General features: G+C 35.7%; 1 protein-coding gene across 4 annotated transcripts in view; it reads right to left on the bottom strand.

Moving 5' to 3' along the window:
- Nucleotides 1–11,891, bottom strand: part of LOC117108826 (casein kinase I-like) — a 58,223-nt gene that overhangs the window by 43,393 nt on the left and 2,939 nt on the right. Inside the window, exons 2-3 of one of the 4 annotated variants that reach the window (XM_033250989.1) lie at nt 2,662–2,737; nt 1,973–2,387 (exon numbers count right to left, since the gene is read on the bottom strand). In XM_033250989.1, the coding sequence (XP_033106880.1) occupies nt 1,973–2,171 (199 nt within the window). In that variant the 5' untranslated portion in view covers nt 2,172–2,387; nt 2,662–2,737. Of the gene's footprint in view, nt 1–1,972; nt 2,388–2,654; nt 2,738–11,356; nt 11,470–11,891 lie in introns of those variants that run through there. The other 3 variants (XM_033250997.1, XM_033251005.1, XM_033250980.1) reach the window with 3 other exon arrangements.

The raw sequence follows: 11,891 nt of genomic DNA, 5'->3' as shown, positions 1-11,891 counted from the left end.
GTACGTCTGTTCCGATCTTGTGTAGGCAGTGATATAGGCGACTGATAATGTGTTAAACAGCTGATGCATTACGACGCGTTAAAACGCGTAGCGATCGCTACGTAGCGGTTCGTGCTACGCAAATCCTACGCATTGCCTACGCGTTATCTACGCGTGCTACGAAGGCAGTAATTGTTATCTGTACTGTACCTAGGCCTAGTCTTATGCCTCATCGTCCCCCGCTACACAGTACATCAGCAGCCCCTCCCCCATACAGTACAGACGTTTGCTAGGTAACAACGTGATTGCACCTTCTTCCCAGGTGTTCATGTAACATTGACATAATTGTTAGCTAACCAGTTGTGTGTATTTCTTTGTGAAAATGAGTACTGCAGCGTACTCATTTTCACAAAGCATTTGCATCCCCTCTTGGAAAAAGGGATTCGAAATTTGTCACCATATCTTCGCTAATTGAATTAATCACCGTAATTTAGCTTACACTTATGAATTTAGGGAGCACTTAAAATGTGAAATAATCATTTCACTACCTGACAAACTCTGAACTTTATTCATTCATTAAGCCTAATAGTTTCATATTGCTGTACTATATAATCCAACATCACTGGCGCATGGTAACAACCAACTGACTGCAGATCATTTCCGGTCACACATTACTCTCCATAACACAGCACCCCCTAGTTCCGTCACCTCTGGATTTGAATTGGAAACTTGAAATTTGTTTATACATGTATATCTACATAGTTCTGACCATTGCAAAACTGAAACCTACAAAAAGCTTCAATTGAGTCATTCCCATTTGGAGAGAACTTCCTCATCCTTTTTTTTTTTAAGGCAAAAGTTATGTTAATTTTTTAGACAATTAAACAAGAAACAAAGTTATTTTTCAAAAAATAATTATTATGTCATTTCAGTTTAAATTTGGTTAAATTTACTTTGATTGCCTATGTTTTATGCCTTTTTTTCTGTTTGAATATTGAATTAATAAAAAATTTTAAATAAAGAAACAAACTTTTAAAAAAAAATTAATTAGGACATTGATTTTCCAATAGCATGGAACGTAGAAAGTTTCTATGGGTGAATATTTTCATTAAACGTTAATTCAGATGTGGACATCATTGGATTCATCTGTGTAAAATTCAAATGTATAGCCTCAATTGTTCTCAAACACATGTTGCTAATTTATTGAGAATGAAATCAAAATTATTTTAGGTTATAAATGTTTAGAGTATGCCTCCGAGCATGAGAATGTCTCGATAAAAAATTGTCTTAATGAAATTCCTCCAGCACCAAATGTTATCTGTAAACATTCATGATGCCTCCCACTGCCGGACGCGCGGTCATACACTTTCTCCAGCCGTGCTTTTTGGTGATCCGCTTCCCCAGCGGATTGTCAGATCTTTTTTTTTTCCCTTCTTTTTTTATTCTACACAAAATTACCGCGAGCCACGCACAAATGTGCTTCAACAAACAATTGGCTCGGCCTGGAATAGTCATAATAAGGTTTTCATTGTGCTCAGTCATGCGTGACGTCATCTACGCGCAATTTTGCGTTTTTAAATTATCGATCACATCATCCTAACCAATTGTCACAATCATGGCAACTAACACGCGCGTGGGTAATTTATCACGTACGCTGACGGTTTATGGTGTGGTTGCTATGGTTTTTGTGACGTTCAGCGTGTAGGGACGCACGTGCGCCTAGAATGTCGATGCCAGAGTTACAACCTTTGATGTCCCGAGATGTGCGTCCTTCTGTTGAATTGCCTTGCTCTTTTTAAAAAAACTAGTTACAGCATATTTTAGCATATAAAACTTTTCAATCAGTACCGCACATGCTTCCTGAGGGTCAAAGTACGGCGGATCACGAAACTCATGCATAATAACATATTTCTACACCGACACACATGGCTCACAGTCAACACAATGATTCTATGAAATGCACGGAAAGCAAAAAAAGACAATGTGGACTTACCTAACCGTAATTCTCCAAAATTGCCGCACCCTATCTTCTTGCCAACCCTAAAATTCGGTCCCACCATTAACACACTTGAAGTTCCTGAGGGAGTCCTGCTTCCTCCAGCCGGATGTCCCCTTGGGGTCCGTCCCGTTTTTTTCTTTTCCAAGTCCGGTCTGGTATTACTCTGCATTTTAAAATGGTTTCCTCCGTTCATCAGTACCGAAATAACAATCCAAGTAGCTGCTGAATCTCGCTTTCAAGTTCTTCCTCAAATATGAATCCAATTTTCTACATTATCTTTCCATTAGGTACCAATAAACTAATACTTTGAATCACTCTAAAGCATGTAAATCCTCAGTCTAAGTGTCATACAAACTTTTTATTTTCATTCTGCTATGCAATGAAATATGGTGTTGCAGTACACAAATACCTGACAAAGAAAAAAGAAACAAAGATCAGCAGAAAAAAAAATTTGATAAAAAACAAATATTTAACTTTTGGATTATTCTCTACCAGACGAATTGCATTTTCTACCAGAGGCGAGACTTTTTATACCTTGATTTTTCGCGAACTTATTTTTTTAAAGATTGTCAAAGGAGGACGGAAAAAAATAAAATTAAAATTTTGTTGTCTTATTTAGCAAATACTTGGGGAAAGGGCCCTTCTCTCCATTCCCCACATCATCCCCCACACATACATTCTACCTTATTTTTCGCACCAAATTCAGTAGTAATATTTCAAATCACCCTTCCAAGTCACTTTTTCTTATTTTCATGGACCCTATAAAAAAAAAAAAGAAATAGAAGCACAAGGACGCAGACAAAATACATGGCCATTTATTTGTATGTGGATATTGAATTGGTATGGTTTTCTCCACGAAGTAGTATTCTGTATGGTAGACTCGCTCTACAGTAGCTACAATGTTAAAGAATTTATCTAAAGGGAGCTGAGTATTTGTGTAAGTGTTTGATGTGCAATAATGCAAAGCTTTGGAATGATGTGCTGTACCCACTTGCCTGTGTCAGACATCAAATGAAACATTTTTGTTGTCATTAAAATGTGGGACCTTATCAGATATTTAATTAACATAAACAAGAATGGAGTACCAGAATATTTGACTTAACGTAAATGCCTGTCCACCCTACAAATATGTTAGTGATCATAATTTGATCAATTTTGATCATGGACAACATTTTACAATACAATATTTTGAGTTTTTGTGCTTAAAAACCTCATCTACACACACATTTACACACAAAAAAAATACATAAGGGCATTTCCACTATTGCTATAATACATGCTATATTAGAATCTTATTCCACTTTAATACAACAAAATGTATGCACTTTAAAAAAGGGCAATTTCTGTACCATGTAGTTGCATTCTTCAAAGGTCTACCCATACAGTAAAAAAACTAGCTGTTGGGGTTGTCATGGTAACACTTGTATTTTGTTAGTAATGTTACAAAAAAAGGACATGGATAACAAATTTTCAACTCTTTAAGATTGTATTGCAAAACAGGCAGGAATTAGGCAGACCATTCCAAAGTTGGGCAGCAATTAAAGGGAATGATTAAGAAAGAACAATGTAAATTAATTAAGCATTCAGAATAAAGTAAGATTTCTATCTATAATGATTAAGTTTTGTCAGTGGGAGCTGGTGTGGTTGGGGGGTGTGTTGTTACATAACTAGAGTCATAGTATGCAGTCATGTTCGTATGATGCATAGTAGAGACCTAAAATACTGTAGTTATCTACTTATATATTGTACAATGGAAGTAGCAATGGTAAGTCACTGAAAAAAGTCCCCTAGTGACAGTTGAGAGGTTGAACAAAAAAACTTCTTTTCTTGTAGTCGGCCATTTATGCCATTTGCTTATTTCTGGAGTAAAAAAGGTAGATATCATCTGATAATCATGGAATAAAATTATTATATTTAGATAGAATGCAAAAAAAAAACTTTTAAAGAGATGCTTCTATTTAAATGGGAACTTTCATGCTCAACAAAAAATCTGTTGAATACTTTTCACATTTGGTTGCTTAAATAACGCTAACTTTTTCGTTGAGTTTGTACTTAACGTTCAAAGTACTTTGTAGGGTTTGTTCTTTACATGGCTAACCTCAACGGATTAATTTCAATCGAATATGCTAAATGATTGATGAATCAAATAATATCTCATTACTGGGTTACCACACTTGACATCTCAATAGGTAATTAGTTGCTAAATCATCATTAATGTAAATCCCTGCTTAGACACCCCCTCTTCCCCCCCCCTCCGATATCTGATCTACTACACGTACCTAGCCAGACTACTACAGTAGTACTATGCAGTACATTTTGACCTAAGTAGGAGAACTGCATGTGGACCTAGCTACCATCTATCTAGCCTTCTTATAGTCAATAAGGGTTTGATTTGACCTCCACACATTTTTTTAATTCCCTAAATAATCTTTTCATGGCATACTGTATGTTCAGGCATCACAAAATATAAAGTACGTCATCGCTACTAACTAGACTCATCGAAGACGTAATATTAGCCGTAAAGCTTATCATTCCAGGCTGTGATTAGTTGATATCAACATGGTATATAGAGGCAATTTGCAATCTGACCAATGGCGAACACACTTTCATAAGAAACCCATTCCAGCGGCAAGAGATATGATATAAAGACATATGATATAAAGACATACAATTCCACATATTTCCCAACAATATTTTCGCAAAAATTCTTCGTACTTTAAATTTCCCTAGCCTTCTTTTCTATATTATTGCAAGATCAGTCTAATCGCGTCATAAACGAAGGCCCTAATAAAAAAAAAATTACTTCAAAATTCGCTCAAAATCGTAGTGTAAGCCCATCCCTCAGACAGTGGTCTAAAAAGGAAAAAAAAAATCAAAAAATGAATCTACACTTAGTCTGATGACCACAGAGTCTTTGCAAAGAACAGTGCTTTCCATATTATACAACTCTCCTCCAAGTCCGTCAAGCTCATCTGTGAGCTCAGCTGACTCTTCTCTTGAGAGGTCAAAGAATGCCATACTTCATATTTTCATATTGAAGGCATAGTGGTTAACAATTCTTGTTTTATAATTCCAAATATATAGTTTAGGCCCAATAAAAGAATGATTAATTTATTACCCTCGCACGCATGTCTTCTATGGTATTGTATGGTATTTTTTTTTTTTTTTGTGAAATTTTTTTAGTATTGTATTTTACTTTGGATATCAACGCACCAGCCCATGGGTGATATTTGGCGTTGAAAAAATAAAAGTCCTCCCTCCCTCATCACTTTGCTAGCCTAGATAGTGTGATAAACTAATATTTTTTTTAAATAGGGCGTTATTTAAAAATTATATAATGAATTATATAACATTCCAATCACTCCCTCATCACTTTGCTAGCCTAGATAGGTTGATAAACTTATATTTTTTTTATATAAGGCTTTATTTAAAAATTATATAATGAATTATATAACATTCCAATCCATTTGTAAATCAGGCTTAAATAGCTGTATTATTTAGCTGTAAAATAAGACCAAAACCAAGTCTGTAGCCCCTACAGGAGCGAAGTTTAACACGATCAACTTTTTTCCCATAGACTTTGTTTTCCGCCACCCTTCAAGTTCTGAATTCTATCAAGGTATAAAATTCGTAAATTTTAAACTGCTATAACTTTTCATTTTCTTGGTCAATTTTACAAATCAAATTGCTGTTTATAGAAGCATTTAACAAGCTCGCGGCCAAAAAAAAATCAGATGTAACAGACATTGCGAAGTACCCAAAATTAATACAATAAAAACTAACACCCTAAAATGAATGGCACGCATAGACTAATAATTGACGGCTGTACTCGCAACTAGTATCGGATTGTCGATGCCACAGTAAAGATCAAAGGACTGTACGCGCGTGCTATGTTCGAGAGCGGAGATGTGCGTCCTTCTGTTGAATTACCTTGATTCTATCAAGCATAGTCGCCATTTAAAATGCTTTGAACTAATATTTACAGGTCTGACAGTGCCTTTATTTAGCTATTAAATGAGACCACTTCATGAAAATACCTTTTTGTTTGGCCAAGATATTATGAATTGAACAGAATGGTATTTGGAAAACAATAACAAAACCACCTTTGGTCACAAGTAAACACCAAGTAAAGTTATACATCAAATGAAGCACATTCATAGCCTGATAACATACAAAAGAAATTACTCTGCTAAATTTAATGGCTATGACGCAATTTTTTTTTCGAATAGAGCAATGTGGTTCTTCAAAAAGTTTGTTTATGCCTAAGAATTCCACTCACCAGCTTTTGCAACTCATATTTAAATCATGTTTTCTCTGCAAATACTAAACTGATATAGTTAAAAATGGCATGTAATTGAATTATTAAGCCAGTTCTTTCAATATATGTTATTTTTAATGAAAAACATCAAACTTGTGTCATTCCATCAAATTTCACAAACATTTTGGAAGCGTGGTAATGCAAAATAGGCTTTATTGGGATACCTACTGATAGGTACCATTGTTCTACAAAATAATTTAACTGCGTTGATCACATGTACACAGCCTTGCTTTATCTTAATCTCAACAAGTGGTGAAGTCATTGTGTTATGTTCCTTAAATGCTCCTAATTAATATTAAAACACATACTACCAGTCAATTTTGCATACGTTGGTAGTAGTAACGCAGACATCGAATGGGAAACATAGAGCTAACACCTTTGTTAGAAAGTAATTGTGTGTGACAGTCCTTGGATGCTGTTTTAGCCACCATGTCATGCATATTCATTGCTCCTAATTAATATTAAAACATATACTGCGTTACATATTTACATAGTAAATTTTGCAATGTTAATTTGTTTAAAGCAGACATCGAATGGAAAACACCTTTGAATAGTATTGATACCGTGTTAAACTATGTAGTAATAAAGCAGGGTATTGCAAGTGGATCAGATGCCACCAAAATGGTAAAGCCGTAATACAGGGTTATTACCAGCATTTTGGAGTGGTGGTCGGTGACCACTGACACACCCATCTATGGGTGAAAAATTGCAGTTATCATAGCCATATTATTAAATGTACCTATGAATCTGTGGTGTACAAAAATCAAATCTTCCCAAAAATAGTATTGTTAATACAATCTTGATCAAATTAAATCAATGGCAGATCCTAAGTGGGCTTGGTCTATCCCTACCTATTGTTTATTGTGCTCTAAGCACACCAAACAAAGCTAGCATTCTTTTTTGTCTTTTTCTCACTCCCTATAGAAGGCACTCAACATTTCCGACCGGCGCTGACAGGCTGCCGACCTGCACTGTTTTTTTCAATGATACTGTGTATTACTTTTGAAACATTAAAAAAAAACTTTTTAAATATTAAAAAAAACAAAACAAATTGTAAACAACCTTCATTGAGAAAATAACAATAGAAATACATGTGGTTACGCTTGTACTAGATAGGGCAAAAACATGTCCATTCGTGCAGAAGCTGATTGTTGAATCACCCAAAGCCAATTCACCAACTGATTAAAAGTTCAACCTGGTTTAACGAACAATATTACTGTTATATAACACACAACAGAAGTTAAATGATCACAATCAATGTCTGAATTAAGCTAATTTAAAATAATTAATACACAAGAAAAAACGCATTGTATACTGTAGGCCACAGACCTTATTATAAGGGATAGGCTTCTCAACCTCAACCATGGCACATGGTTGAGGTTGGGGTAAAATCTTGATTTTTTTGTTTTGGGAGTAGGTTAATGACCGGTGTATAGACCGTACCCCAAACTTCGGGGGAAAAATCGCGTATAAAACTTGCAGCTTATATACCGGAATATACGGTATATTTTCATGTTTGTATATGAGCCACAGGCTTAGCCAGCAAGCCGTCCGGCCGCCTTTTGGACGGCCTACAATTATGTAGGACAGCCACTTTTACCATGATGGCTTGGACGGCTTGGCCTAATCAGCTCAGCTATCGAATGTTAGATTAAACTAAAGCTAAATCAAATGCAAGTTTGATAAAAACAACATTTATTGATTGAATGTACGTCGTTTTTGTACCAATTTTTAGTGGGGATTCCCATAGATGTGCATGGCCTGCCTATCGGCTCAGTACCACGCCCACTGGCTTCCAATTTGGACTGCCTATTTCGTTTCTGGCTAAACCCCTGATATGAGGTAAATTAAACCCGTTATATGAGGTAAATTAAATTACTTAAATACTGTACGGTAACAAATCAATCAGTTTCAAAACTGACATTTTTGTCGATTTTGAGATAATATCATTTGGGGGTATAACACATCTGAATTATCAGATATAGCACCACCTATGCACGAAACTTAAAATGTAGTGGTTTTCTGTGGCAAAACAACGTAACTACAAGAACAACTTATCTACGATCTACGACAAAACAACTTATGTACGAGGAAGACACGTTGTTTTTGCCTCGGAATGGTATTCAAAAATTGTCTTGAGCTGATGCAATTTGGCAAGGCAAAATCAAATAGTTATTTGTGTTTCTATATCAATATTCTTAACAGTGACGTATAAACAAGCTAGGTATTGCATGATAGCCCCAACCATGATAAATTCCAAAAATATGTCTTACAGTACAGACAGAAATTATCGCTTCATATCTGCACGTAACCTTTCGTAATCTGCTCGTAGGCACGTTTTGAACGTAGCTACGAACCACTACAAAGGTTATTGTTATTTTAATTAGCTTGCAATAATTGTAGGCTGGATCCTCGGGCTGATAAACAATGCGTAAACAACATTGAAATATAGTTTCAACACGTGAGCAATGTTGCAATTTACTAATAAACAATGTTAAAACTTTATTGTTTTGTTATTTCCTACCTTATTATTAGATCGATCATGTTTTAAAATCTGTGTTTAGTTTGCAAGCTAGGTAACCTAGTGGGCCTTCAGTATGTTTGAATTTTGGTGTCATTTAGGCCTACGTCCTACATTTTCCCCTATAGAGGAGGAGAGCAGACAGTAATTATACTGGTTACTGTAAAACCAGAAAATTTCGCGCTCATTAAACTTACGCGAATTTCGCGAATGGTCCAGATTCGCGAAAATTTTATGCCGCAAATAATTTTCAGGTTACATGTTCTATGTTTCAAAAAAGATTGGTAGAATACTATCTGATCATCTTGAATCTCGAACCAGTTTCACAAAGGAGATTTTGGTCATTATAAATCACACCAAAAATTTTTTTAAAGATGATAATGAACAATAAACAACAAGAATTGTCGGTATTTTAAGTCCTAAACTTGCCGACGACGATGCAGTACAGTCTAGGGCCTAGGCCTAAATGGGGAATCGCCAACATGTTCGTGAAAAGTTCAACTTAAAAATTTTAAAAATTGTATTTTAAATTATTTTGTGGATTTTATTAAATGTGTATAAACTTATAGAATGTATTTCAATTATTGAATAAATATTCTGACCTTACATTCCGATATTGAGTTCAAAACGTTCGTAAATTCTAGGCCTATTCTAACCTACTCAGCAAGTATACTGATCAGGGAGGTTATGATCATCATGCATGTGACTGCACATGTGCAGTACCACTACGCAGTGTATACTAAGAAGTTCAAATGGAAACTAACTTTCGTACCTTGACATACCACGATGTTCAGTCATCATCAATCAATGTGTTTGAATCAATATTATGCCTACAGGAATAAATATTGTTCACTGTAGGATGCTTAAATACCATACAAAATTTAGGAATATCGTATGAGTGAGTATTGTAATGTGTGTCTTTCTTAACTGTGCCTGTGATGGCCAGCTAAGTCTTGGTACTAGCAGCTGAGGTACTAGGCTGCAGGCTTATTTCGCCTAGCCTAGGCCTAGCTATTGTAGCCTAGACAGTGCCTGTAGGCCTATCTAACCTAGGCCTAGAACTCACAATATGATATTTTTACCTATTGTATGGTATTCCTCTCATAATTAAAATTTAGGCCTTTTGTGATTCGCGAAAGTTTAATGTCGCGAAAACGGCCGAAATTATCAATTCGCGAAAGTTTCTGGTTTTACAGTAACTTACCAGCTCGGAGAATTTTGATCTGATATTGTTCTGGTAGTAAGAATTTTCTTCTTTTAAATAATAATACTAATGACAAATCATATACAAATTATTACGATTTCTACATAAAGATCACGTTGTTTATTGTTTACCGTAATCTGAAGCAGAACCTGCAAAGCGATCGAATACTAATGGAACTAGAGAAATCACTAACTTGCCGAATTAAAGCTAGTCATGCTAGACTGTATTTTCTTCGTTTTTTACTCACTGTCGCTCACAGCTTTCCAACATTTGCTACGAGGTTAACCTTTTAACACACTTTACTGTGTTCTGATTGGCACGCACTCTGACGTCCAATGCTGGATTTTCGGGATTGACAAGATGAACTGGCATTGCTAAGTTTTATTTTCCATTGGGTTTTCTATGTGACATTCGGTAATTTTACAACCAATGGGCATTAACTCTCTTTTATATTTATTATAGTTTATCTTACTAATTTAAGACTACAAAATATTATTTGATGGACAATCTTTTCACATGTGTGCATTGTCATTGAGGACATCATTTTTTGACATTTAAAAGCTCTGGTAAAATAACTGTAATAAAAAAATAGGCTAGACATAGGCTAATTAATTAAAAAAATACAGCAGTATAAATAAGTTACTGTCGTGGATAGCGAGTGGAAGAGCAGACTCACATGAAGTCAAGTGTACGTTTTTCTTATTGAAAAACAGCTCCATTCTTTAAATTAATGGTCTAAACTCGTGTTTGTCATTCACAAATTATCAAGCAATACATTGTTTTATTCCAGTAAGCTACAGCAGTCTTTCTGCACGTACAAATAAACAATATGCTTTTGTTTCGTAGGTTCGCTCCGCGTAGACTTCCTTAGATTGTTTATATCATCAGGCTACGATGTATCTACGATTACGAGGCCTGCGCGCAGGTAAAATTGCAATAGTTTGTAGCGTTACTGTAGTTACCCCAATACTGAGTCTGACATGTTTCTGAGGCAAATTTTTACTCCATTTTTCTCTAAAAGTGAAAATTTCAAGTTACGTTGTTTTGCCACGGAATGGCCGAGGTATGCTTATTATCATATATACATATAATTATAATGTAATATTATTTATTATTATATATACCTCTGGCGTAGGAGACCTACTCTAGGCTAGGCCTAGCCTAAGTTAGGGCAGGGAGTTGTTGTTATAGGCTAGCACTCTAGGCCTAGGTAGCCTCGGCCCATAACCGACTTGGCCCATAACCGACTTGGCCCTTAGTTAGGCCTACACCAACTCGGCCCTTGTCAACTCTGCCCTTAGCTGACTCTGTCTCTTATACACATCTAATTCTTACCAAACATCCAGATTTTTCTATAGTCAGCAGATATGACGTTACTTCCGCCTTATCTTTGAGAAAAATACGCTTACATATGGAAGGCAATAGCCGCCAAAATACAAAGTAAAGCGCACTGATCTACAATATGGCTGGATAAAAGTACTTATTGGCTGGTTTTAGTGAAGCGATTGTAGCCCAAAACGTCACAAGTACGTTATCACAAAGCAAGCTTTGGAACCGGCATGACGATCACTAAAAACGCGACATCGCTTAATACGCTTTTGTAAACTGCACCAAATATGACTCGCACGTGTTGAGTGTTTCAGTTTTATTTTTTATTTAACTATTTCAACAGAGATGTGTATAAGAGACAGTATAACACGTTATCGTAGTCTGGAGTTTCTCAATATATAATTATAATTCCTTGTGAAAGTCAGCCATGCAACGGAAACATGTGCTTCAACAGTCGGATGGGTGTGAGCAATAGATTCAATAGCTAATACAGCTATCCTTGTTGATCGCTTGGTCTGGACTTTGGAATGCACCTGAAAGA

The sequence above is a fragment of the Anneissia japonica genome, unplaced genomic scaffold (assembly GCF_011630105.1).
Source record: "Anneissia japonica isolate Jap-2015-1 unplaced genomic scaffold, ASM1163010v1 scaffold26_len2425191_cov177, whole genome shotgun sequence".
Taxonomy (NCBI): Eukaryota; Metazoa; Echinodermata; class Crinoidea; order Comatulida; family Comatulidae; genus Anneissia; species Anneissia japonica.
Note: the sequence above shows the minus strand (reverse complement) of the source record. Positions and strands in the feature narration are given on the sequence as shown.